We start from the raw sequence: 27,972 nt of genomic DNA, 5'->3' as shown, positions 1-27,972 counted from the left end.
TCACATGTTGGTGCGGAACTTCCTGTGATCCATTTTATGGCCATTGCCCCTTGTCCTGTCCCCACAAGCCACTGAAAAGAGGTTGGCCAAATCCCTCTGTCTCCCACACCTCAGGTATTTATAAACATTGATGAGATCCTCTCTCAGTCTTCTCTTCTCCAGGCTGAACAGACCCAGGTCTCTCAGCCTTTCTTCATACGGAAGATGCTCCAGGCCCTGTATCATCTTTGTGGCCCTCTGCTGGACTCTTTCCAGGAGATCCCTGTCTTTTTTGTACTGGGGAGCCCAGAACTGGACACAGTACTCCAGCTGAGGCCTGACCACGGCAGAGTAGAGGGGGAGGATCACCTCTCTTGACCTGCTGGCCACACTCCTTTTAATGCACCCCAGGATGCCATCGGCCTTCTTGGCCACCAGGGCACACTGCTGGCTCATGGCCAACCTGTCATCCACCAGGTCCCCCAGGTCCTTCTCCTCAGAGCTCCTCTCCAGCAGGTCATCCCCCAGCCTGTACTGATACGTGCGGTTGTTCCTTCCCAGGTGTACGACTCTACACTTGCTCTTGTTAAACCTCAAAGATTCTGTTTATCCTGTGGAATTAACGTATACATTTTATTATCATACAACGTACACTATCCTAACATCCTTCCACTACCAAGTGGAACAATACCAACTATTTCAAAACTGCTTTAAAGAACGATATCCATGAAGAAATCCAGGTTGTTTTTTCCCCAGCTTCGCAGCAGTTGGTCTTATCCCCCTCTCTGCAGCTCATCACTTCCAAGTACTGGAGATACACAGAAGAGAATAACGAGTAATGCCTTTAGAACTGAAACACGGTTGGCTTAAAAACAAATTAAGACAATATAGGAGGGTGGGCATAGAAGCCACACAGAAATGCTATAGATCCCTAACATTCAGATATTTGAGCAGAGGACAGATGATATAAACTATGATTCACTATTGGTTAATGAGGACAAATAGATGCAATAACGATATAATTGCTGTAGAGAAGTAATAGGGGTATTTTGTTTAACAGTGACATGTTTTCTCCACTGATCCCGAGTTCATTTACGCAGACTGGAAGTGAGGAGAGCTTGGTGAATCACAGCTCTGTCACCAAAGGAAAATGAACGGGGCGTTTCTGCTCTACCAATCCCGAGCACCATGTACAAAGTAAGGATCCATCTGAAACCCCATCTCCACAGAACCACTCAGTCCTGCCAGCTTTCATGACTAACAGTCCTTTAATGGCAACCTTTTGCTAACTCATTCTCTACTTTACTCAACCTTTACTAACCCTTACTCAACCTTTTGCTAACTCTCTACTTTACTCAAAGCTTATACTTCTCATAGTACACAGTTTGTAGTATAGTATATATATACTATAGTATATCGTTTACTCATAGCTTATACTTCTTACAGTACACAGTTTGTAGTACAGTATATATATACTATAGTATATCGTTTACTCAAAGCTTATACTTCTTATAGTACACAGTTTATAGTATATATATACTATAGTATATCGTTTATTCAAAGCTTATACTTATAGTATAGTTTACTCCATAGTATAGTATATATATACTATAGTATATAGTTTACTCAAAGCTTATACTTCTTCTCCAACCCCCCGCCCGCAGCCCCAGCGGCGGCGGCACCAGGACGCGGCCGCCCCGCCCCTCAGCCCCTTGCCCCATCCGGGCCACCGTAGGCGCCGCGGGGGCCGTTGGGACGGGCCGCGAAGTTGGCCGCGGCGCGGAAAGTCGGGGCCCCGCCGGGGAGATCGCGCGCGCGGCGCGCCGCTGATTGGCCGGCAGCGAGTGCCGGACCCCGTAGGGAACTGGCAGCAGGAGGTCCTCGGCCAATCGCGGGGCGGGCCGGGCCCGATCCCCGGGCAGGCGCTGGGCGGGGAGGGCCCGGGGCCAGGTGCGCGGGGATCGGGGCTCTGCGGGGCCGGGAGCGGGACCGGGACCGGGAGCGGGACCTGTGAGGGGAGCGGCTGCGGGGCGGCGGCCTCCCGGCGGCTCCCCCCGGCTGTGCGCCCCGGGAAGGCTCGGGGTAACGGCTGGGCAGGCGCGGGGCGCGCGGAGGGGCCGCTTCACGGGCCGGGCTCGGCAGCGGCGGCGCTGAGGAGGGGCTGGCCCTGGCCGCTGCCCCGCTGCCCGGGCTCTGGGTTAAAGCGCTCTCGGCCGTCTCCCGTGGGGGGGCGAGGGGAGTGCTGCCCGGCCCCTCGCGGGCCGATTCCAGCTGATCTACCCCCATCTGCTGGCGGGACGCGGGGCCGCCAGGTGCTCGCGGTGGGCGTCTTCGTCTCTAGCGGAGGCTCAGGTTGCAGGCTAGCGGGCACTCTGCTGATCTGCGCGGATTCTGTCTGTATTCGTAGCCCTGAGAAGCTGGCGTTTCCTTTGTGAAAAGGAAAAGGTGCTCCCTGCAGCAATTTCAGTAACAAAACGTGGGTCGTCTGCTGCTTCCATCAGTATATTCAGTTGAATGGTGCTAACAGTGTAACTCTCCAAGTAAATATTCTTGTTACCAAGAAAGCAGCACTAAATGATATATACGAGATTCTTCTTGACTTGTAAAGTGACCTGTTTTATGTCTTTACTTACACATGTTTTCATTAACAGACTTATTTTTCCGAAAATAGGTGCAGCCATGCAAGAAGGCGTACGTTTTGCTTCAGCCGGGGACGATGTTAAAATATGGGATTCCTCGTCTCTAACTGTGGTGGAGCAGTTCAACCCGCATACATCCCCGCATCTAGTCAGCTCACTCTGTTGGGCCAGCAATAGTATCCTTTACCGTTTCAGCCATAGCTCAGTGGGTGTTCTGCAAAATTACGCTGCATTTTTTTTTTTTTTTTTGTTAAAGTATCTGTAAATGACAGCCCTGATGTGGACTCTTGTATAAAAAGATTGGTATATCCTGTGAAGAAAATTTTGTGGTTCTCTGTGTTGAAGTGATTTACAAAATAAACTCATGCTGGTAAATGCTTCTGAAGAAGTTTTTCTTCCTTTAGGGGGTTAACACATTTTTAATGATTATGTTACGCTCAAATTGCCTACCAACTGTAAAACTTATTGTTTCTTTAGCAGTTGATTACAATTTTCACTTTCAAGGCTGTGCTTAATTTACTGACAAGGATGAAAAACCCCATCCAATTGCTGATTTAGTAAAATTCTATGCACAGTGTAGAGAGGAAAAATGTAATGTTGTAATTGTAATAGATTGAGAGGGCTTTTGTTTGTTTGGCTTTGGTTTTTTTTCTTCTTTTTGAACAGTTTCCCATTGATTCTAATAGTAGAAGTAGTCATTGCTAAAGTATTTTTACCTCTTGCTCTGTAGGCAGTGGTTTTCTGCATGCTGTTTGTAGCATTTACAGAGGAAACACGAATGTATTGGATCATTATGGTTTACACATGAAAATCTAACTGTCCCATGTAGACCTTACACCTGTCTTGGAGGCCTAGAATAGGATGATGATATGAAGAGCCAGCTGGGATGTGAGTGTGGGAGAAATTTATTGAAAGTAGTGCATTATTGAGCAAACAGCTGTATGCCTGTCACAGGAAAGGGCAGCAATGTCTCATCTTGATGTGAAAGAAGGACAGTGTATTGGCACATAAACATGATGTCCTGAAAGCTCTGAATTCATCTGTCCTTTAAGTCTGAGAATATGTGGATATGTCAGGAAAACCGATAAAACAATCAGAGGACAAATTAATGTTTTTTTAGCTATGTTTTTTATACTTGCAAAGAAACTGAAGCATAGCAAGGAAGAGAATGACAGGGTCTTATTTTTTTTTTTTTAATGTATACGTGTATGTGTGTATACACATGTATGTGTATATATACATGACATATATAAATATATACACACATCTGTTATTAGTAAACTTGAGCTATAGACGGCCTGCATTGTCATGCTTTGTTCTTCGGAGTCCCCTCATTACTTCTGCCCTCCAAACTAAAACAACAAAGTATCTTACTTTATATACTTTGGAGTGCCTAACCCACTTTTTGGTGTAAAGTGTTGAGTTTGGCTCTGCATAAGCTAAAATGTCTTGAACTGATGAAAGAAACAGCAAATACTAACTTGCATAGTCCGTTTCCTCCCTTTTCCTCCCTCCATAAACTGGAGATATTTCTCCTCGGAAAGAAATTGCACTGCCTTGTACTGGAAAGTAAGGGCTGTATTTGCTGCAAGAGCTTCTTAAGGAAAGCTTGTAAAATAGCTTATGTTTCTATTTCTAGGTCCCTTCAAGGTACAGTACTGTGGACTGTTTAACCAACATGTTTTCTGTTCACTGAGGGAAACTTACTGTTGCTTGTATTAATCACAAGTACAATACAGCTATGGTCCATAACTTGTGACTAAGATAGCTTCCTGGTCACTGCTTCTGCTGTTGGTGATAAAATAATTGTTTCAAGCTGTAAAAGTAAACCTGTTCCACTTTTTGAAATAGCTGAAGGAGTAAGTATGACTAATTGTTTTTTTTTTTTTTATATTTTTTGCCATACTCCATCTTGTGTACTGTTTGTATCTTATCTCTTCTGCATGTTGGGTATCAATTTTATTTCTATATAGTTAAAGGTTCTGACATATGAAAACCATGTCCTTGTATATATTTATAATGCACGTAAGGAGTGGGGGAAGACAGTGCTTCTAAAATAGTTGTACCAGTGAAAAAATACTAATGCATACAGTATGTATACATCAGCATCTGATACTGGTGGCGTTCTGCTAAGGGAATTTGCCTGTTGAACCCCCGTGTGACAGCACCAGGCAGTCAGGGGTTCAACCTTGATCCAGTAAAAGTGGTCAGCAGTACAGAGCCGAAAGTTTGATCTTCATTTTCAGACTTGATTTGTCAGCATTATGCATGTCTGTGAATTGTACATTGAAAAACATGAGTATATATAAAGGTTGTTCTTAGAATAAATGTGCCTTTGGTTCTGGAAATAGTTCTGTGAAATAGGCGAACTTCAGTTCTAGGCATTTTTTTTCCCGTTGAACTGAAATGTGGCACTATAAACTCTTGAGAAAGCTGGACATAGTTTTAGAAGAGTTTCTTGATGTGGCCATTTGAATAACTTGTTCGTGTTCCAAACAGTTCTAATTATTCTCCCTGGATAGCTATTTTAATGCTAATTTTGTCTGGAAATATTCTGAAAAGGTGTTCAAACTGGGCTTCGAGGTTTGCAGAAGTAAACACTTCCAGAGGTGGAGAGTTTGTCACAGAGATTCTACCAAATCTGATGTAAACCTAATGCAATCGTTCCCAATTTTACCATGTCAATAATTAGATGGACTTGTTTTTTCTCTTACTTCAAATCTCAGGAACTTAAAAGTGAATTTTCAACGTGATGGAACTGAATAATTTGTCCTCAATGTAGGTCTATCATTAAGATTGACATTTTTTTTCAAAAGCTGGTACTTCAGTGATTATTTTAAAAAGAAGCACTTTGTGGAATTATGAGGTTTGCTGCTTTAATATTCTTTGTAATGTTTAGGGAATGTGAAGTACGTGACTTAGACAACTTTTTAGTATTCTTCTAGGGATTTTTTTCCTAAACGTGGCGTTTTCTTTTTAAAAGTCTGTTCCCAAATAGAAGTCAATGCTTGCACTTGAGAGAGCTAAAATTTAAAGGGACAATGCATACTGAGGAAAAGGATGCTCAATGAATGTAAAATTGGGATAGGAAGATATGAGCATTTGAGAGTTTATTAATTAGTATATTTAAACATTAAAGTATATTAAATGTATGTCCAGATTGAACTGGATATTAAATGTGTCTTCTTGAGAAATGACTAGTGTACCAATAGATTCATCAGTCTGTGGGACTATTTGTACTAATGAAGGTGAAAACACTATCAGTGTGCTTTTAGGTACCCTTGAATGAATCTCTTAATTGTCTTTAACATACCTTCTGATTTTTATTTTTCTTTCTTATCAGGCAAAACAGACGTGTGTGAGCTTAAATTCTAGTTCTCTGTATATTGCAAGTGGAGGCCTCGATAACACTGTTAATATCTGGGATCTCAAATCCAGAAGGGTTCACCGTAGCCTTAAGGTAAGCGTGGCAGGGGAAGACCTGTACCTTTCTTGACTTCCAGATTTTGTTGCCAATTGTAATAATAACACACTTTCTGTAAGTCAGATATCTATAGGATCAAGTTCACAGGTAGGAGCTGGCACACGTGTGTGTCTCACTTAACTTTGTGTTCTTCATGGACTGTGAATAGCAAATTGAATTTAATAATCATGCTAAACTTGATGACTCCAGGACTACAAGTCTATAATAATGAATGTTTAAATTTTCAGAACAGGTTTTGTATTTTGAGAATTTGTTTTGATATTCTCTGGCATTTTTCCAAGGCTGTATTTCAGATAATTGCTGTTTCTGATATTTCAACCAAGAAGATGCTTTTTTAGTACAACTAACGTTATGTGTGAGTTCTTAAATAAGAATTTTATCCTTTTTAGGATATCTCTTGAAGAAAGATGCTACAGCATAGGTCTGATTCTTCAAGTTATAGTTTCAAACAAAATTACTGAGTAGCTAATATAATACTTTATATATCTTTTTATACTTTTTGGGCTAGAAATGCTTTTTTGTCTTCCCCTGCATTTTCAGTAAACACAGTATCCTCATTGCAAAAGACTATAATGAAAAGCTATCAGGTTAAGTTTGTGTGTTAATACTACAGGTAACAGAAGGGGAAGTTGGCACTAGTACCTCAGATTAACAGAAAGTCTCTTAAAATCATCTCTGGTTTCTGAAAGACCGTACTTTTAAAATAACATTGAAGCCTGTGGTAGTTCTCTGGTTGTCTAATTGAAATACTGTATGTAATTACAGTATTATCTTTGCTAATTTATTAAAGCAGTCTTCTGAAAACTTGCAAACAGTGGTTAAGATATCATGGTTGATCTTCAGTACGTTCTGCTACTGTTTTCTGGGATATTCCGCAGTAACTCTTAAATATATATATATTTTTTAATGTTACAGATGGTCAGGAAAAAAGCCATCAATTCCAAAAGCATGAATAGGATGGATATGGTTTTCCTGTATGTCTTTAACCCTTTCTCTCCAACCCTCCTCCACAGGATCATAAAGATGAAGTTACATGTGTTACATATAATTGGAATGACTGTTACATTGCTTCTGGGTCTTTGAGTGGTGAAATTATTCTACACAGTGTTACCACCAATTTATCAAGTACTCCCTTTGGTTATGGCAGCCGTCAGGTAGGCTTTGTATTAACTTACTTTTGAGTAGGAAGCTTTAATTCACATTTAGAGTTTAGAAATTGAAAGTATGTATCAGGAGCCTTCTGCTTTTGAATTAATTTGCCAGAATGTGTGTGGTTTTTTTCAACTTCAGTTATCTATTTCCTTTTAACTTTTTTTAAGAGTGCCCTAAAGTGTCTAAAGAGCAGACATCTGTGTGTATTCTAGTCTTAAATAATAGATAACATGGAAATACAATTGTATGATGTACCTTTACTTCTATACAGTTTACAGCAAACTTTATTTTGTAGGCTCTGCTGCCTCAAGAACAAACTTCTGTGCATCTGAGCCCTGAACAAAAAATAGTCAGCTTTACAAACCAAAGCAGGATTTCAGTGCGTTAGTTCGTTGTTGCAAACAGCAAAGACTATGTAGCCTGGGTTCTGATTTATCCAGGTTAATCAGATTTACAACTGAGCAGAACTATCTGTACAGTAGGGGAGAATCTCAGCCTATGTTTAGAAATAATAAATTTATTTAATTTAGAGATTAAAATTGTACAGCTGCTCAAAGAGTAAAAGCAATGAGACTTTTATATAACCTACTTAGGTATTTAGGTAAGAGTTTTGGATAACTAGTGTGAAGGAAAATGCTCAAAAGAGAAACACAAACAGATGTACTACTTAAGGGCTTTGGTAGGGGTTTCAAATCCAAGTCCTTTTTGCAGACTCAAAAAATATTGCAGAATTAGTAGGTATCGTTAGGGGAATTCCCTTGATATAAGGGCTTCTGCAGTAGTAAAGGAGATGTATTGTCCCACTGGAAGTCCCAGAGTGAGTTCTTAGTGTGAATGTTGTCTTAGGAAAAGTAGAGTTTGTGCTTTGGGCACTTTTTTTAATTTTTTGAGTCATTTTCATAGAAGTAGGAACTGCCTAGGGGATGGAGAATCATTGCCTTGGTACTAAAGCTGACCTTTAGCATTGCAGGGAATGCTGAAGTTACGCCATAGTTTTCTGTTACTGCAACAGCCTTGTCAGTCCTAGATTGATGATGGACTGGGAAGTTAAATTTTTCTGCTGTATAGCATGACCAATATAGCTTGATGAAGAATGTCTTATGACTTTATAGCATCACAGGGATTGTGGTGTTTCTGTTGGAAAAAAACCATTAAATTCAAACTGTCTCTGCTTTCAGGTGCTGCAGTATCTTTGATCCATCACCATAGTCTCATACTTATATTGAAGCAAAATTGTACTTCATGCTTGGTTTGATCTTAAAAATGTGTCTATATAGTCAGTCCATTTTTCTGATTTGATTGTTATGATGTTGTGAAAAACATGGATGTGAGATGAGCTACAGGAATATCCATGGATGGATTAAAAGGTTGGGGTGAATATCCAGAGGGGGGACTCTTCTGCTAGTTAGTTAGAAAATTAAAAAGAAAATTCCTGTGAAGACGATTTCCATCAACCTGTTTGATATATTCAACTCTTTCCACCAAAAAGTGATTAGGAATAAGTGATGCAGTGAATAGCTGTTTTGGCAGATGAAATCAAGAGGCCTACTGCAAAGCTGAGTGACCTTTAAGATGGCTAAAGATCTTTGAAGTGTTAAATCAAAGTAATTGCAAGTGCAGAGCTACTATTCACTTTCTAAAGGGGCCTCTAACACTTTCTAAAGGGGTGCAGTTATTTGCAGTCTTAATTTACAAAATTAGAACTCAATTCCATTTTAACGTGATGACTACTTGGATGCCCCAGTTTATCAGCCTAACTTATGTTCTAAGAATGATCTTTGTTCTTTTGTGCAAAAATAGCTTTATTTTTGTTGGGGGGGGGTGGGGTTAATTGGTACTTGTAGAGAATTGCTGGATTAATTGTGCAATGAAGCAAATATATGAAGACTTGTGTAATTCTGTTAAAGAGATTGAACAAGCCTTTACTTGATTTATAGTTTAGGGGCCTGGTTTTCTAAGAGTAAGCTTGAATAGATACACGGTGTATTGTTCTGCTTGATCTTGGCACTGGCTGTCTGGCTTAGTGAGGGTCACCACTCCTTGGTAACTTTTCTACAATCGGGGAATGTGAGGTCGAGCTAACCTTATAAAATCTAGCTTGTCTCTGTTTGATTCCACATGATTCCTTGCCAGTTAATTTCTGTAATTGTATAGACTCTACAAGTAGTCGAATAGCCCAAGGTTGCAGTGCTTTCTGTGACTTTAAACAATTTTCTTTTCATACGAGTATTGGCCTACATTCTATTAATCGATTTTGATTTAGAAACATCTTTGTGCTTTATTAGAGTCGAGTCCTTGCAGGGAGCTGTTTGCCGATCCCATAATTTGTCTTTGCTGTTGGTATTCATTAAGACTACCAGATTCTTATCTGCTTGCTGTTGTGAGGTTGAATTGAAGTTTGTTTTGAAACATAATGATTGTTCAAGTCTTCACTGCCTGGTGCTGTTCTCCTAGCAACAGGATTTATTTTAGTTGTTTGAACAGCTGGCTGATTTGTAAAGATGTGTGATGAGTTCTGGTCACCCCATGTAGTGAAATAGTCTTCAGCTTTTAAAGCTATCAGTTGGGTTTACGTCTGCTTTCTCTCTTAGAAGGCTCACTATGGTAAAGGAGATAAAGAATCTATATTATCTTTAAATGAGACAGTTGATAATACTACTAGACTACTTTTGGTTTAGTTTTGGGCTATTCATTTGTTTTCCAACAGGGGAAAGCCCTGAGTGCAATCAGTCCTTCTCAGCAATGGGCTAACCATTTTCTGAAGTGCACTGTTCCTAGTTTGGCTGCTTTACTATGAAGCTTAAAGATCAAATGTACTTTTTACTTTCTACAGAAATCTACTTCAGTCACAGCCAAGGCACAAAGACGCACGTGGTTTGTTGTGCTACATTGACCAGTAAAATGTTCTGAAGAGGGTGTCATGTTTTCTTTGCCAGTTCAGTACCTTGTGCTAAAAATGTTTTTGCAAGTTTTGTGTGTGCAGAATTCCCAGAAATCACCAGGAGCTGTACTTACTGATATGTGGGGAAACTTTCTTCATATTTGCTCCTTTTCTTGTAGTTTTCACAGATTAGTTTCAAAACATGGCTCTTCACAAATAATTGCTGCATTCTAAATAAGCTTGAAATTATTTTTGTTCCTAATTTAGAAAATGGACAGCCATTTCTATTTGGAGATGTACTTAAGCGTATTGAGTTTCAGCTACGCTGACTTGAAATAAAGCAAGTATCTTAAATATCCCTGTCACATAAAAATTTGCACAAATTTAATCCTCTCAGTTCCTCAGGTCTGATCTAGCAATCGCATTGTTGCAAGAGAAGTTTGCTCATCTGATTCAGTGGCAGTGAGGAGTGAATCGGAGCTCTCCCCACACCTCACACGTCCTTCATCAACAAACTAAAGTTAAACTGAAGCTGCTCTGAAGAAATGCTGTGACTTCAGTGAGAAGTGTGGAGCAGAGCTCGTATGGGGAAGGCCCGTGTATGAAAGAAAAGAGAATTGATTCTCCTTGGGCCTATGAGATGAGAAGGAAAAATGAGAAAAGAAGATGGGAGACTTGAAAGGATAATGAGGCACATTTGAGGAGGGCTGAGAGTAATACTGGTGGGTGGGAGGGCAGAAGAAGGAGAAAATGGAATGTGAGCAGATGCTAGGGCAGTAAGGAAGGGTGAATAAATTGGAGGGCTGTGAGGGACGGGAATGTTTCCCACAGATCATGTATGTAATTGAAGGTGTTATTCCTGAATCTGTTCATATTTCTTTTACTCTGTGGAGATAAACTGAAATATGCCGATAAAAATGTCACCACCATGCCAGGTGGTGGTCCATATTAACTGTATACAGTCATCTTCTGTTTTATTTGAATATGCAGCTGAGGGTACCACTTCTCTGTGGAGCAACTGGGCTTTCAGTGAGACATGCAATACAAGTGCTAGAAACTACGTTTGAGGCAAATGAGCCAAGAAATAACTCCAGTAAAATGAAGTTAAAGAGGATAAAGTCTAGTACTGTACGTTGTGGCGTGGATTATGCCAGAACAGTATACTAGGAGTTTTTTAGAACATTTTCAGACAAAATATGTGTCTGGGATTGAGTGAAGCGCTTGAGTCAGTGCCTTGTGAGAAAATACTAGAGAGGATGGAGGTTAAAAGAAGAATTAAGGATGGGTCAGAAGTTTTGTCGGGGAAGAAACCAGTAAGTAATATTGAAAGAACAACATTTGATTTGGTTACCAGTAGCTAACCTTGTTAAATGCTTTCAGTAATGGTTATAACATGAGATGTAGAACTATGATGAGACAAAGTTGGAAGGTATTGCCTGTAAGAGAGAGGATTGCAACAAACTTCAAAAAGGATTCAATAATAGACATGGGAACAGTACGCCAGTACAGAAAGCAAGGTACCAGACTTAGGTCACAAACACAGGCTTTTGGCATTACACCGTGATCTGAAAGTTCCCAAAGGGAGGAAGGGCTTGGGCTTCTTCATCATAAAATGGCAATGAGCAACCAAAACAGATTGTATCACAAAAAAAAAAAAAAAGCCATCTAGGATATATCGTGAAGAGTATTTACAGTACAGAGGGAAAGTTTTTACCACATTTTTAAAGGCAGTAGCAAAATATTTTGACAATCATACAAGACTTTGATTGTCCATGTTCAAGAGAGATTGAAATAGGCCTCCTTCCAAGGAGGCTGTGATGGTGACTGGGGAGTTAAGGAAACAATTTTAAGTGTAAGGGTATTACTGTCACAGGAGTGAATTAGTGCAAATAGGCCATAAATAAAACTAATCTGGAGATTGAGTATTGTAATTTAGTATTAGAGCAATGAGGTTCTGAGGCATCCTCTGAAGGAATATGGTGGAAAACAAATATTTACCTGCTTCTGAAATGCAGTTTCAGTTCCTATATTATGTAGTCCTGTGGTAGCAAGGCTGCATGTGATTAAGTCAGATGTGTTACCCTGTTCTGTTACCCTAGCTCACAGGGTAAAGTCTCTTCTTCTGCAGGACCTTCAGAGTCAGGCAGTAAAAATTGCATTGAAATGTAAAGTGAACTTTGTGCGTGTGTGTAGAGTGGCCAGCCTTTCTAAAATAGTTTAACTTAACATCTGTATTCGTAGTGTGTGTATAAAATATTTAATTATGTCTAATAGTGGTGTTAAAACTTATTTGAGTCTGTTTGTTTATTTACAGCCTATTCGACACTTGAAATACTCATCCTTTAAGAAATCCTTGTTGGGCAGTGTTTCTGACAGTGGAAATGTAACTCTGTGGGATGTAAATAGTCAGAACCCGTATCATAATTTTGAAAATACTCATAAAGCACCAGCTTCAGAAATCTGCTTTTCTCCGGTCAATGAGTTGCTGCTTGTAACTGTAGGTTTGGATAAAAGAATTATTCTCTATGATACTTCAAGTAAAAAGTGAGTATGTTAAAGACCTTTTGATTTTATAGGGGCTTCACTTGGCTTTACGAGCCGAAAAAGCACATCCCAACTATGACATTAAATATTTAATTCAGACCATGTTCAGGGAATTTGGAGTGGTTGGCATATTGCTGCTGGAGAACCTGTTCCAAAGTCCTCTTTGCTTTTTTTAGACTTAAAATGGAAACTAATTCAGGTACTGCACAAGTGATTGCTTGCAAGTGCTCACTTATTGGCTTTCTTGTTGATGGTATAGCTTCTGTGATGGCCAGTATGGCCTGCGAGGACCTGCAGCAAGCTGAGCTTAGCTTGCCTGCTTTTCTAGTTCAAGATACAAGCCATAGCTGTGGTAAAGTGCACAAAATTGATGAGATGGTGAGCCTTAAATATGGACAGGGTACTGGATGAAAAAGCAGGTGATGGGCTATGTAGTAAGAGGGTGGGATGGCAAGTATTTTCATGGGACTTTGGTTTTAGCATGGGGTGCTTTAGTCTGCTTTTACTCTAGCTGAATAAAAGCAGGAGTCTTGCTCTAGTTTGGAGGGTTTAGTAGAAGGATGCGAGCTAGGACCTGAATTCTTCCTAGATTTGTGGGAGGGCTAGAAGCGATAGGCTTGGGAAACTAAAGGATATAAGTCATATATTCACTGCAATTATCGTTTCCAGCAGCAACTAATCTAGGTGTCAGAACAGCTGTTTATGAAGGCAATTTGATCCTGTCCTGATGAAATCTTCTGGAGCAGATGCAATTTTAATTTATTAAACACCAATACTTTGTATGTCTAATCCACTGTTCCTTAAGGTATTTTACTGGAATTTACTTGGCACTGGAGAAGCGGAACTACTGACCTGTAGCTGAAAAAACTATTTCTACAACTGTTTTGTTTTGATAAGTCTAACCGTAAAAATTAATATCTTGATGAGCTTCTAAAAGTTTCTTTCTCCTATTCTTTCTCCTGTTTGAAGATTACTGACAACTATAGTAGCAGATTTTCCTCTGACAACAGTGGACTTCATGCCTGATGGTACTACTTTGGCTATAGGATGCTCCCGGGGAAAAATCTGCCAGTATGACTTGAGAAAATTGACATCACCAGTGAAAACAGTTGCTGCTCACAAAGGCTGTGTGAAATGCATACGTCTTCAGTTCAGTAACACTTTTTCCAAGGTAAGACAAAACGTACAAAACCTTTCCATTTTATTGCTCAACATTTAGATTAATAGAAGCAAATGTAAGTTTAAGATCTGAGGAAAAATTAATAAATTTCCAAGCATTATAGATGCCAGCAAAGCTGACTCATATGAACACAGAGATATAAACTTTACTAACTGCTCAGTCTCAAGTGAGCGAGGGGGTGTTTATGTGAAGTTTTCCTTTTTTTTTTTTTTTTTTCTTCCTCCTTAGCTTCAATGTAGAAATGAGTGAAACTTTAATCCTAAACTTCCTGGTGTGAATGTTGCCACAGGAGACCAGTTTGTGGCATCTTAAATTCATTTCCAGGCAGCAGCAGAAAGATTTGTAGTGGCCCTTTCACTTACGGTGAAGATGCGCAGCAGCCTATCTTGAGGTATTTTATCTGTGGAGGATTTGATTAAACAGTATAGAAGGCTTAAGAGGATCTTCCAAGACCTAATTAGGCTCTACTTGGTCCAAAAAACCCACATACCAATACCTAGTGGAGGTGGGAGAAAACCTTTTGAAGTGGATTCTTTACTGCTCCAAGACTTTGTTGTTCTTCCAGCACACTTGCTGCTGGTGGTTGGCTATTCTGTTAAAACTTGTACTCCCTAACAATGTAACCTCTTATTTTTCCTCTGTGTAAGCCTAGGTTCAAAATTGGCTAGTGTCAGTTCATTCTGTCATTACCTTCAGTTCTGTTCTCTTGCAGGGTCATACAATATTCATATAATAATACAGAATTTTCTCATGTTCTTTGAAATTACATTGATATAGTTTTTTTTTTTTTAAGATTTGTAAAGGCATATCTTCTAGGCAGACTTTGCAATTTGAACTTAGTGTTTCAAAACAAAGAGAATTGAACTTATTCTTTCAATTGAAAGTAAAAATATAATAATTTCTCATTTTTTTTCTTTAGTCTAACCTTAAGGGTTCTTCAAATAAGCCTGTATCCAAAAGAATAGAAGTCAAAGCTGGTAGTAATCTTGGAGCAAATCAAAATATTGGCATCAAAAATCTAGCTTCTCAGACATCAACAGTTTCATCCCCTCTGACAGCACCAAATGAGAATAAGGGAGGAGAGTTTCTTCAGGAGAAAACAGGTAGTGCCTTCTTCCTACTTCCATAAATTACTATTTGGCATAATTTTGAAGATGTAAGGAAAATGTAATGGCTTGACCATTACAACATAAAAACTACTCTGAGGGAAAGGCATTTGTTTCAAAGAAGTATGCGCATGCATGCACATCTGCACCTTCTTTTGCCTCCCCGCAACATGAGACAGACTATGAAATTGTGGGAAGTGAATTTGGTCAGACTACAAGCTTTAGAAACTCTTGCTTCAAGTCCATAGTTTTAGACTTTGTATACGTATTTAAATGTTAAAGAAAAAGCTTCGTGGTAACGTTGTGGGGCTCTCTGTCTTCAATTTCTTGTATATTATCCTTTTGTGTGTAATGTACTTCCTGAAGTAATGTCTGTATGGAATCAGAGCTAATGGTTTGGAATTCTATCAATAAACAGGAGTAACAGACCTGACAACAACCTAGGCACATGAACAGGAAAAGACAAAACAAATGAAACCAAAAACCTGAGAGCTGCATTGTATTTTTTTTTTTGTATGAGGCATTATGTCACATGGTAGGAAAGATGTTAAATGTAGTTGCAAGTGTGATTAGTTGTGTAACTTTACTTCACATTTATGCTTCTGAAATTAACAATTTTTTTGTAGGAATTCTAAGCATGATTCTAAAATTCTGCCACTGCATGAAATGTGCTGTAAAAATTTTTGTTAATTCAAGAATTCTGAAAATACAGTCAAATCAGTAACTCTGTTAGTCTGATTCTTGAACTCCCCAAGCCATTTTAAAGCAACATGACTTTTCCCTCCCTTTTTAAATAAAGAGAAATACATGTAGCAACACTAATTAGGCAATAAGCCACTGCAGTCCATAGGGACACGTATTAATGACCTCCCTTGGGTATGCAATGAAGTGTGAGGTGAAGTAGATGCTTCCTATGTGCTCCAAGTGTTGCTAATCAACATTATTGCATAGTGTGGAAATTGTATTTAAGTTAAAAAAAGCCATATGACTTATTATATTTATTTGAAAATGTAATGGTTGTTAACCCTTAAGTAGGACCATTCATAATAAGTAAATGTTTTAAGAAAATAAAGGTTTATGAAATAAATATTTTTTGTGAAATGGAATGTTCAGTTTGGAAGTAAAGGGTCCACGGTACCAAAGAAGATACAGTCTTTAAACTTAAAAATGGGAGTAGATGAGAGACCACAAACTGCATTTGTTCTGTGGAAAATTTTCTAGGCCCTGAAGATTGGTTTTAGCCTTGGAGAAATAAGGAGTATTCAGTAACGTCATCTAATAGCATATTTAAGTCAAAAAAGCACCTGTTCGTACATCTTGTAAATGGACTGGAGATTTTTGTCACAGATACTTTAGAGTCCAAAACTATAAATAAATTCAAAATGTGATGAGACGTTTGTATGTACTTCCAACTGGCTTCCCATAAACTTCTATTTAATAGTCATCCTGTGGTTTAGATAACTCCTGCATTTAGATTACAGTAAATTGGTTAAAAAAAAAAAAAAGGCAAAAGATGTTTTGTCCTGTTTTTACATTGTGCTTTTTCTGTATAGGCCTTCTGAAGGTTCTGGCACAGGTTGATACTGCATTTTTAGTCTGACTCAGAACTGACTAATTTACTTAACTAGCAAGCACAATCCTATGCATGCCTTACAACTGGCACATACAGAGTGGAAAACATGGTATAATAATATATTAAAGTGATATTTTAAACCTGACTCAAGTCCCAGTTTATGTAAATACTTGGACATGATTAAGTGTAGTCATCTACAAAGTTATATTTAGATCACTTTTACTTGAACCCATATAGATCAGTGGTTATAGGTTTTAATTTTTTTTTAAATAAAGTAGGTACACATACAAAAGCTTTATTTAGTAGGTGACTTATTTATAGAAAGCTTATTTCTGTATTGAGTGGCACTGCTGCTTTTCACATACATTTCAGCTTACATGAGCAAAATTTGGGTATTTCTAGAGGAAGGAGTTCAGCGCGGGCACAGTAGCACCTTGCTTATATTCCTGATCCAGTTTTCAAAGCATAATAAACTTTGAAAGTTATTTAGGTGGTTGTTAGCAGTTCAGTTCACTTCTCTGTGTATTCCCAATCTAAAAACTGTAGTTTGAATAATCACTCTGTGTGTGTGCGTGTGTTTGAAGATATGCTTCTGTTTGGCAGACAACTGTGCATGCTACCATGCATCTGAAAGATGACTTTTTTTTTTTTCCTTCTGGACTGGGACAGGTATAAGTCTTGGGCATGGAGTATGGAAGATGTAGGGACAAACTCTTTTGTCTGCAACTGCAATTCTGCTGATTTCTTAATATTAGAAATAAGCAGAGAATATCCTGATATTAGGTAAACTTCAAAATAGGGGTTTCTTAGAATTTCTCTTCGAATGCTTAATGGCTGGACTGAAGCAGATTTATTTTCTTCCAGAATCAGTTTAAATGCTTTTAATCTGAATGCGGTTAGCTTCTTAGCAAACGGTGTATTTGCTAGTTATATCATCTGTTACTTTATAAATCTATGTGATTAATGCAGCAAATTTATCTAAAAATGAGTGCACGAGTTTTACAACTTCTTCTTCCTTTTCAAAAAGAGGAAAAAAAAATCCAGCTGTATTTTTATTAATAAATATCTTAACTTTTAGTTACGTTCACCTGTGATGACAGCTCATCAAGTTCAAGTTGACCCTCTAATTAGAATCTGTTGGTAGATGAGATAGTTCTAAAGTACTTGCTGGACTTACCAGGCATCAGGCTTGCTATGAGTTTATTTAGAAATAACATACGTTATTTTTGGAAAGTGTAAATGGTTAACAATGTTATTGTCCTTTTAAAGGCTTTCCCCGTAGCTGCAGCTTGGATGTGATTCCATCTAAAGAAACAGATCATGGGAAAAGTGCAGACTTAAATAATTTTGATGACTTGGGTCGAAATAGTTTAGGAGATGTGTTTTCTCCCGTCAGAGATGGTAAGTTGCTAATACTGAAATTTGTAAAGCATAATTAATCTGCATAGCATTACATTTTGTTGTTTGTTTGTGCCTATTTGGTTTTTCAATTTGTCTTTAATTATTAACTGGATGCAACGATATCAAAACTACATCAATATTCATTTAATAAACAATTTGTCTATATTCTGCTATTTTGTAGATATTATTGCGTGTAAAGCAAATGAAGATCCTTCAGGAAAAGGAGATGGTAAACATACTTTTAGTATATTTTTCTTTGTCAGTAGTCACTGGAAGTCTACGCTAGTTCTTCCATGCTAATTTTGTCATACTGTTGAAGGCAAAGGAATGATGCAAGCAGATGCTGGAACAAATGAACTTCATGAACTTATCTGGAAATTGTCTGACTTGCTGAGGAGCTAAGACAATATGTGGTAACAGGAAATCCAAGAGTATGGTCTTAAAGTGATTTTGTTTTCCCTTTAGGAAACTTAGAGTGATGTATATAGGCTTTTCGTGTTTTATTACTTTCATAAGGAGAGTGACAGCATAAGTTGGATTTGGGGATTCAGTTTTTTTGCAATGTGTTTTTGGGTGACTTTTATTTGTTTTGTGTGGATGTTTGGGATTTTTTTGTTATTTTTTGTGTGATTGTGGCTTATTTGGTATTTTTTTTTTAACCTATGTGTTTTATCCTTGCCTTTTAATTTTAGGTCTGGATTTTCAGTCCTACCTTTCAGGTTTGGATTTTCTCCCACAGCTCACCAGTGCCTTTCCAGTCAAAAGAAACCCTGTAGGCAGTAATGCACAAGGGATACGGTCTAGCCCACTACATGCACTTGTGGGATCTCCAATTAAGGAAGAAGAAGAACATCCAGAGACTGACCCCAAGAAAACAAATCTTGGAAAACAAGAATCTAAAGAATCCTTAAAACAGGTATACTTTACTAATTAATACTTGTTATGAGTACTCTTTTAGAATCTCACAATAGAACTACCTGAAGAAAAAATTCTTAATAGTGTCCCAGCTAAACTTATTTTGCAGCTCTCTTCATACTGTTGGCACAATCTGTAAACTGTTCAGTCTGTAGTGTGTTGGTCTTCAGCAGTGCAAAACTGGTACATATTTCTTGACACTGTTCCCCATGATATCCTTGTCTCTAAGTTGGAGAGACATGGATTTGATGGATGGACCACTTGATGGGTAAGGAATTGGCTGGATGGTCACACTCAGAGTTGTTGGTCAATGGCTGAATGTCCAAGTAGAGATCAGTAATGAGTGGTGTTCCTCAGGGGTCATGGGATTGGCACTGCTTAACATCTTTGTTGGCAACACGCACAGTGGGATTGAGTGCACCCTCAGCAGATTTGCCAGTGACCCCAAGCTGTGTGGTGCAGTTGACACTCTGGAGGGAAGGGATGCCATCCAGAGGGACAGAGGGACCTGGACAGGCTTGAGAGGTGGGCCTGTGCAAACGTCATGAGGTTCAACAAGGCCAAGTGCGTCTGCGTCTGGGCAGGGGGAATCCCAAGGACAAATACAGGCTGGGTGGAGAATGGGTTGAAAACAGCTCTGGGAAGGACCAGGGGGTGTTGGTTGATGAGGAGCTCAACATGAGCTGGCAGTGTGCTCTTGCAGCCCAGAAAGCCAACCGTATCCTGGGCTGCATCAAAATAAGCGTGGCCAGCAGGGCAAGGGAGGTGATTGTCCCCCTCTATTCTGCTCTTGTGAGACCCCACTTGAAGTGCTGTGTTCAGCTCTGGGGCCCCCAGCACAAGAAGGACATGGAATTATTAGAACGAGTCCAGTACAAGTCTGATGATCACAAAGATGATCAAGGAGCTGGAACACCTCTCATACGGGGACAAGCTGAGGGAGTTGGGGTTGCTCAGCCTGGAGAAGAGAGCAGGCTCTGGGGAGAGCTCATTGCAGCCTTTCAGTACCTAAAGGGGGCCTACAGGAAAGCTGGGGAGGGACTCTTTGTCAGGGAGTGTAGTGATAGGACAAGGAGTAATGGCTTTCAACTAAAAGGTTAGGTATAAGGTAGAAATTCTTCACTCAGAGGATGGTGAGGCTTTGGCACAGCTTGCCCAGAGAAGCTGTGGATGCCCCATCCCTGGAAGTGTTCAAGGCCAAGCTGGATGGGGCTTTGGGCAACCTGGTCTGGTGGGAGGTGTCCCTGCCCATGGCAGGGGGATTGGAATTAGATGGTCTTTAAAGTCCCTTCCAACCCAAACCATTATATGATTCTATGATTAAATAAGCTCATATTACAAAGGTTCATGTGAAACAAAACTGGGCTAGCTTGAGGAATATGTTGATTGTTCTAGAAAATCAAGAATGATCATTAGTTGGTTTCAAAGAATCATAGAATTATTCAGGCTGGAAAAGACCTCTGAGATCATCTAGTTCAACCTTTAACCTAGTACTAAGTCCACCACTAAGTTCTACATCTACACGTTTTTGAAGACCTCCAGAGATAGTGACCCAAACACTTCCCTGGGCAGCCTATTCCAATGCCGCACAACCCTTTCAGTGAAGAAACTTCTCCAAATACCTGAACTAAACCTCACCTGATGAAATTTGAGGCCATTTCCCCTCATCTTATCACTTGGTTCTCGTAAGAAGAACCTGGTTGCACCAGTATGATTCTTTGTCATTTATTAGGTCAATTCTAGCTGCTTCTTTCCCTATTTATTCCCTGTCAAAATTCTTGCTTTTTGAGATACTTTTGATACGCTTCTGTTGAGACCCTGGTTCCTTCTGTATTTCCTTCTGTATTGCCTTTGAGAAGTCTGAGTTTGCTAGGAATGATATTTATAAATTTAGCATAAGATGTTTGACGTGAAAATCAAGAGGCCTAGTCTTTTTTTGCACTCCTTCCTATGTATGTGCACTTGAGGCAATTTTGGGGTATTTAAGCCATCAGTTTTTAAGAAGTCTTGCTAGAGGAGGAAAACATATATTTATCAGTAGGTTCCTAAAACCAAACGTATTTGAAAGAAATACTGAAAACCTAGTTTTTGAGTGCAATTAGATAATTATTATTAAGTAAGGTTGTGGTTTTGATTTTGATTGTCAGCTTTCCAAGTTGAACTCAGCAAGTGCAGAATCTGGAACTTTAAGTCCTCCACCTCCATCCCCTGCTTCAAAGACTGCTGAAACAAATGAGCGACTTGTGAAGAATACTCAGGCCCATCTTGCCTATGATCTACCATTAAATGGTACTACCTCAACAAGTAAGTTGATCATTTTGGCCCAGTTTTAGATGTGGTTGACTGTGAACTGATGCAAAACCTGGTAAAATGGACCACATGTTAAAACAGAATATACCAGGCTGGATTTGCTTGTAAATCCAGTTAGCTCTTGTAGAACATTTCTGTTTGCCCACAAAGACTTGTACTAAACTTTCCCCCTCCCCCCACCCCGTGGTAGTATTAGAGACAAAGCATCAACAAGCCTCAAGATGAAACATTCTTGTACTCCACTGTAATGACTTTTTAAAATTTTATTTATTGTTAATTTTAAAGGTCCAAAGATAACATCACCTGTCACTGCTGGAGTTGCTAGCTCATTGTCAGAAAAAATAGTAGAAACAATTGGGAGTAGCAGACTAAATGCACCTCTGACATCAATCCAAATAAACTTCATTCAGAATATGATACAAGAAACAATGGATGACTTCAGGTACTGATATTTATGCAGAACATTTTGTTTTCAATGACATGTTTTCTTAGTAAGATGTTTTAACATCTGCTTTAGCTTATTTCCTACTCGCATTAGGAAATGACACCGTTAACAACCTTAATCTTGGAAATCTAGGTATGAGACTTTATTTTGAACAGCTCTAGTGGCTAATTAGATTGATGTCTCTGAGGGTTTTTTATGTGCATGACTTCGCTAACATATTTCCAGAGTGAGCGTTTGAATACTTTTCAGACAGTAAATTTGTGTGCATAATGAGGCCCTTACTGCATTCATGCAACCTCGTGCTGATTTCTTTCCCTCCCCCCTTATCCCAGAGAAACTTCTCTTAAAGTTACCACTGTGGCACGTTTGATCCCGACAATTGACTTGTGTCGGCTTTGACTGTTGTTTGCTTTGCATGTATAAGGCAAAACACTTTATATTTCTGTTGGTAAAGCTTTGCATAAAATAACATCTGTGCTGTCAGTGATGCTTGGTGTCAGATAACTGGTATTTGTGGATGCTTACTTAACTAAAGTTCCATTCACTTCATAAAGAGAAGTCAAATTAGCAGAAGTTACAGATTTAGTATGGTGTAGTGTTACTCTAAAGTCTTTTTCTGATTCCCCTGAGTACAGTGGGCTAAAAAAATCTAGGACTTTAACAAAAGGGTAAACCTGTTATTTTCTCACTGCCTCCTTGTGAAAATGTTTCCTTGTATTTGGAGTTCTAAGCATGCCCGGAGATCAGACTTCACTCTGATGTTCTGGGAATTCCATGTTTCGTCAGTCTCCCCTCAGGTTTTGAATCTACTAGCCAAATTCAACCGAATATGACAGGAGCAAAAGTTTTACAATTTTTGAGGTCTGTGTTTTCCTTGAAACTGAGGACTAGACAGAGCAGAAAGATTTGAATTAGTCTCTGAGGGATAAGGCAGCAGAACTCAAATTCAGTCTAGTAGAAGACTGGCTAATGGATAATCACGTAGCTCAGAATTAGTGCAATAGGCTGCCTTCTTGCCTAGGAGAGTATCATAGGGAATGTAACGCAGATTAGTCTGCAAAGGGCACAGATCCCTAGAACATGAGGCTTCGTTAATTCCTTAGTCAAAAACCAGCTTCTTGTGTTTCTGGTAACAGTCAGACTGGTCTCTTGGACTAGGTGGATTTGCGCCAGCTTTTTATAAAGAGGGCTGTTAACAAACCACTGCCTGTTGGCTGCCATCTGTTATAAATCTGGGCTGACTTGTCTAGTATTCCTACTTCTCTGTTTATTTTCATTCATTTTGAGTTTGTGTGTGTGTGTGGTTGTTTGTGAATACTTCAGAGTTCCAGGGGTGGTGGAATGTGAAGATCTAGACTTTGTCTTTTCTCAAAGCTGTTACAAATTTGCCGTTATGGTAGAATGTTAATTGTGAACAGGTGAGTGATACAGCTCTTAGTACTGTCTTTTTCGGGGGGAAATGACAGACCAGCCATAATAAACAGAATAAGTAATTCATGGTAGCATGGCTGATTCAGGTCAGCATATGATAGAAATCTTTCTTTCTGCTGCACTATAAGCGTTTTTCTCTTCTATCACACTATTTTTGTAATAGCTTTCTAATTCTCATTACTCTAAACATTTTTGTTAATTTACAGTAGTTTCCTTGTGATATACAAAATTGCTGTATCCTGTTAACAAAGAATACTTGTTATAGCACTTGTAAAGCTGTAGCTGGCAGAAGACCTAGATAAGAAACTCTAAGTTTTATGAAGTAAATAACACAGGTTTTCATGGTATTTCAGGGAGAGAAACAGGAAATGGATACTTGGGCTCAAAAAGGGATGTTTCTAAATAGAAAAAATCCTAAATTGTTTTGTATGTAGAAAAAAACATTTAAAACTTATTTTCTGTAAGACTTTTGTTAGGACTTTAACTGGTGTTTCATGGTTTAAAAGTTTTTAGTGTGATATTTCATGATGTCATGAGGGTGAAGAAGTATAGAGTTTTGGGTACTCAGGACGAGATAATTTCTGCTTGCTAAGTGAAGCTAAGCATTGTCCTTTTGCAATTCTTCCCCCAGAGAAGCATGCCACCGAGATATTGTGAATTTGCAAGTGGAGATGATCAAACAGTTCCATGTGCAGTTGGTATGTATAAAGAGTATATGAACAGTTGACATTTTTAATGTCAAAGCATGTAAACTATTCTGTCAAAACTGGAAATCAATTTTGGTTATTAAGAACAAGAAAGGGAGGATGGGATGTGAAGGAGTGGGAAAATGTGAACTGGAATCTGTTTATTTTGTGCTGAAGAAGTAAACATACATGTTGGGTAGGAATCATGAATTTCATATTTCAGGGGTTATAAAATGACAAAAGGGAAACAAATTTAGTTGTCCTTTAGAAAGGACCAAGAGATGGGGTAAGGATGGGGTAGAGGAAGTTAAGACAGCTTCACTTAAGGGTATCACATACATGCTGCACTGTGTTCTGTGTTCTTTGACTTCACCATTTTATGAAACTGTTCTTTTGATCTGCGTTAAAAAAAAGACCTTGTCTTGGTACCGAACATTTTAATGGAACCTGCATTAGTAGATATTTCATCCTGAAGAAGTGCAAAATATCCTTTGATTAAATATTCACTAATGTATTAATGATCAAAATACTGCGTATGTCAAAAAAATACTACTTTTCTTACCAGAAATTTAAAAACAATATTATCTCGGTTGTTTAATTTTCAAAAGAGATATGAAAATGGATAGGATAAAGCTGGAGGGGGGGGAAAAAAAAAAGAAAAAAACAAAAAACCAAAAACAACACAGAAAAACCCCACAACTTTATAGCTGCTTATTGGGTCTTTTTTTCTTTTCTCTAGAATGAAATGCATGCCTTACTTGAACGATATTCTGTAAATGAAAGCTTAGTAGCTGAAATTGAGAGACTACGAGAGGAAAACAAAAGACTGAGGACTCACTTCTGAAAGATTCACACCACTAATTTTGTTAGCGTGAACTCACTACATGTGGTGTGTTGCTTATGACAGATCATCCATCATCACTGAAGTCTTGTATGAAGACCTGCTATTATCTTGAACATGAATCTTTTCAAAATAAATGGTGTAAGATACTATAAGTAATTATAACTTGTAACGGATAAACACCATATCAAGAATGTTTGCATAGTCATGCTAACCATCTTGAAATACATCCTTCTAACAGAAAAGCTGAAAGGATAACTACATTATCAGAGTTCTAGCAATATGTGAAGTGCCTTTTTATAATCAAAACCAAAACAGGACAGATGCATTTTGTATAAGATTTTTTGATAATACCTACTTTTCTATTTCCTTCTTTATTTTACTACTGTCAAAAACAATCACTTTAGCTTGCCTTTCAGATACTTTTCTTGGAGAGAAGGGGAGAGAAAGCTCATCTTCTGCATGACATGGAGCCTACAGTATTTAGTTAATCTTATTCAACTGGCAACTCTTCTATCCTGAGTAAAAACTAAGTTTGAAAATATTTCTAAATTCACTGTCCATCACCTTGTTTATTACGTTTATAACTCTGAAATCTGTGCTTGTCTGCCATGAACTTGTTGCAAACACTACTTCAACTGCATAATGACACTTTTTGTTACAACTTCAGCTATGAAGATAGAATTCTATTTTATTTACACATTTGAATATTGTCATAGCTTGTCCAGTTTGAGTGCAACTTTAGATTTCAAAAAGTACATACACTCAGCCATTAACAACATAACATTGAGTAAATGCAGCCTTTCAGACTGTGGTTAAAGCACCATCCTACTCTTCCCTCTCCCACTTCTGTTCTATTAATTGTGGCCCAAACTTAATATTGAGCAATTGTGTTGCTGTTTGGCCTGATACTTTTTTTTTAGCATTATTGCAGCCTTTTTGAGAAAAACTGCATACCAAATGAAACTAGTGTCTTAGCTGTACGATTAGCATAACAAATAGTATTGAAGAGAAGTCATTACCTCAGTATTATAATGCTATCATACTTGTGTGTAAATGTTTTGAAATGAAGCTCAGTATGAAGTCTTGACTGCTGAAGTTCATGGGAGATTTGTCTTGCTCTTTATTTATGCCGGTAGATTAAATTCAATTAAAACTTCAACTTAATTTCATTTTAAAATGAAATTTTTCAGTTTTAATTTAAATTATAAATTTCTCTGAAAGATCTCTTCTACAAATGCTTCTTGATATTAAAATTGTTCTGGAGGCATCTTAATCTTCTCACTGATATTTGGTGGTTTCCTTTCCTGCAATCATTAAAACTCAAACAAGGAAAGTCTGAGTATGTGGTGAGTTAACTAGTTAAAACATCAAGTGCTTAAACTTGAGATGGCACTCTTCCTTGAAATAAGAAAGCCATAATATATAGTGTAACTTATTTTTAAATGTTGTAAAACTGAGAAACTATCTATGCCCTTTCACTGTCTTTACCTTTTATTTTAAGTTACGTTTTAATGTTATTGACAAATATAATCTTGTATCAAAATGAGGCTGTTCAAGTAGTCTTCAATATTGTGGACAGGACTTTAAATGTCTGCAGTTTTAAAAGCTTATGAAAAGCAGTAGCAGTATTTCTATATCATAACTTCATGGTGAAAGGAAGCAGAGTAAGTTTTATTTTGTAATTTAACACAATGTAGAGAATTAATAAAATTATAGGACATAATTTTAACTGACATTAACCACAGTTCATGAAGATAATAGTAGTTAAAATTATCAAAAATCTTCCAGCTCTTCAACATGTTTTGGAGTGTTAAGAAACTAACCTTGCGCAGTTGAATCTCTTCATTTGCTCCCCAAGTGCACTTGCTTGTTCGTATACCTGGATGACAGCAGGGAATTAGAAAAGTATCTTGAGTATTTGGCTTGTAGATAACTTGTTTTCTTGATTCAGAACTGCATTATGTTTTTCTTAGCTCTCAAACACAGTCAATTATAGCAACAGTGGCTGAAAAGATACATTTTGGCCTTTAAAAATATTTTATGGCTTTCTCCTTTTTTTTTTTCCCCCCTTCATATCTCAGGATTACTGGCCGCACATGCTGTGATGAGACGCAGTATGCTACCGCTGTAGGGGAATGTTTTGCCTTGTAAACAAATCAGATTTGTATGTTAAAATAAAGCTTGTTTTTAACCTTTTTGAACAAAATAGTGTGGCAACCTACTTATTAGGGATAATAAACTTATGCTGTAATAATGCTACTTCATAGCAGGCAAAAACCTGCCCCAAAGAATGTGTAAAGATCTACCTAAAATTCTTCTGTAACCTCTGCTGCCTCTGGCTTCAGCTAGACCATCAAATCCTTTTCACAAAAGTGTTCAAATTACCTCGTGGAGTAAAGAACAGATGTACTACTATTCCTCCTTCCAACTTGGAAACTATTACAGTCATGACAGAGGGATCATGTTCACAGCTAAAACTAATGTTCAAGCAGATGTTTAGGGTAGAGGAATAATCTCATCACCTAAACTACTGGTGAGTTGCTGATCTTAGATAGATCCTGCATCATCATAATGTTTAACATATGGATCTCTTTTTTTTTTTTAATTTCCTTCTCTCTCATGTGCTTATCAGTTTTTTTTTTTTTGTTGCTGTTGCAAATTCTATTTCTAGTTTCAAGGTATTTAGGCTCTGAAAACCCACTGTGACAGTTTTATGAGTATGAATTAAAATGCCAGAGTATCACTTAATTCCTGGCAACTGCCCCACACTGCCTGATGCACAAACTGAGCTCTTCACAACCAGCACCACAATAACAATTGTGCAAGTTGCTCAATCCCCCTTCTACACGAGGACCAAGACCTATGAAGAGGAAGAAAATGCTTTACAGGCTGTATCCCCAAACTGATACCATGGATACTAAAACTTAAGAGGAAAAGCTGTAAAGGATGATTTGGATATAAAGACAACAGCTTTCATACTGTGGGGTGTTTAAGACTGCCAGGTGCAGTACTACTTGCTTGCCCCGCCACTGTACTCCTGCCTGTGTGATCATTACAGGTGAGCGTCGAGCTGCTGCACCTCTGGTCTGACTCAGTATGGCTGTTTTCATATTACCTGTTGCAGTGCATCTGGGATATGCTGATTAATAAATTACCTGAGTTTCTTTTCACAGTTTGTTCTTACACTCTTCCTTAAGCATCCTGTGCTAAGCATTGGCAAAGATAGATACCAGGCTGGAATGACAAGAAGTAAGATTCGGAGCTATTTAAGATAAACTGTAAAATTAGCTATCAGTCTGGATGTCTCTCTGTAGACAAGAAAGTACAGATAGCAACTGTACTCTGACACTTCATGTTAGCACAATTGCAAAGAAATGTAACAGTGGAACTGTACTCAGTAAA

At 38.4% G+C, this 27,972-nt stretch overlaps 1 protein-coding gene across 5 annotated transcripts; it reads left to right on the top strand.

Annotated features, from left to right (window-relative positions):
- The first annotated feature begins 1,685 nt into the window (after positions 1–1,685).
- Positions 1,686–26,776, top strand: NEDD1 (NEDD1 gamma-tubulin ring complex targeting factor). Of its 5 annotated transcripts, none has more exons than XM_080596286.1 (15): positions 1,686–1,929; positions 2,651–2,794; positions 4,383–4,477; positions 5,962–6,078; positions 7,116–7,256; positions 12,450–12,679; positions 13,649–13,850; positions 14,779–14,962; positions 17,808–17,939; positions 18,121–18,168; positions 18,632–18,855; positions 21,002–21,158; positions 21,450–21,606; positions 23,672–23,738; positions 24,466–26,776. In XM_080596286.1, the coding sequence occupies exons 2-15, from the start codon at positions 2,659–2,661 to the stop codon at positions 24,568–24,570; spliced, it is 1,995 nt and encodes a 664-aa protein (XP_080452412.1). In that variant the 5' UTR covers positions 1,686–1,929; positions 2,651–2,658; the 3' UTR covers positions 24,571–26,776. The 5 variants fall into 5 exon arrangements, with proteins under 5 accessions (XP_080452412.1, XP_080452411.1, XP_080452408.1 ...); XM_080596285.1 differs by having other exon boundaries at positions 1,717–1,929; positions 21,002–21,143; XM_080596282.1 differs by having other exon boundaries at positions 1,725–1,856.
- Positions 26,777–27,972: the final 1,196 nt, after the last annotated feature.

Source organism: Anser brachyrhynchus (genome assembly GCF_964034855.1).
Source record: "Anser brachyrhynchus genome assembly, chromosome: 1".
NCBI classification, from domain to species: Eukaryota; Metazoa; Chordata; class Aves; order Anseriformes; family Anatidae; genus Anser; species Anser brachyrhynchus.
Note: the sequence above shows the minus strand (reverse complement) of the source record. Positions and strands in the feature narration are given on the sequence as shown.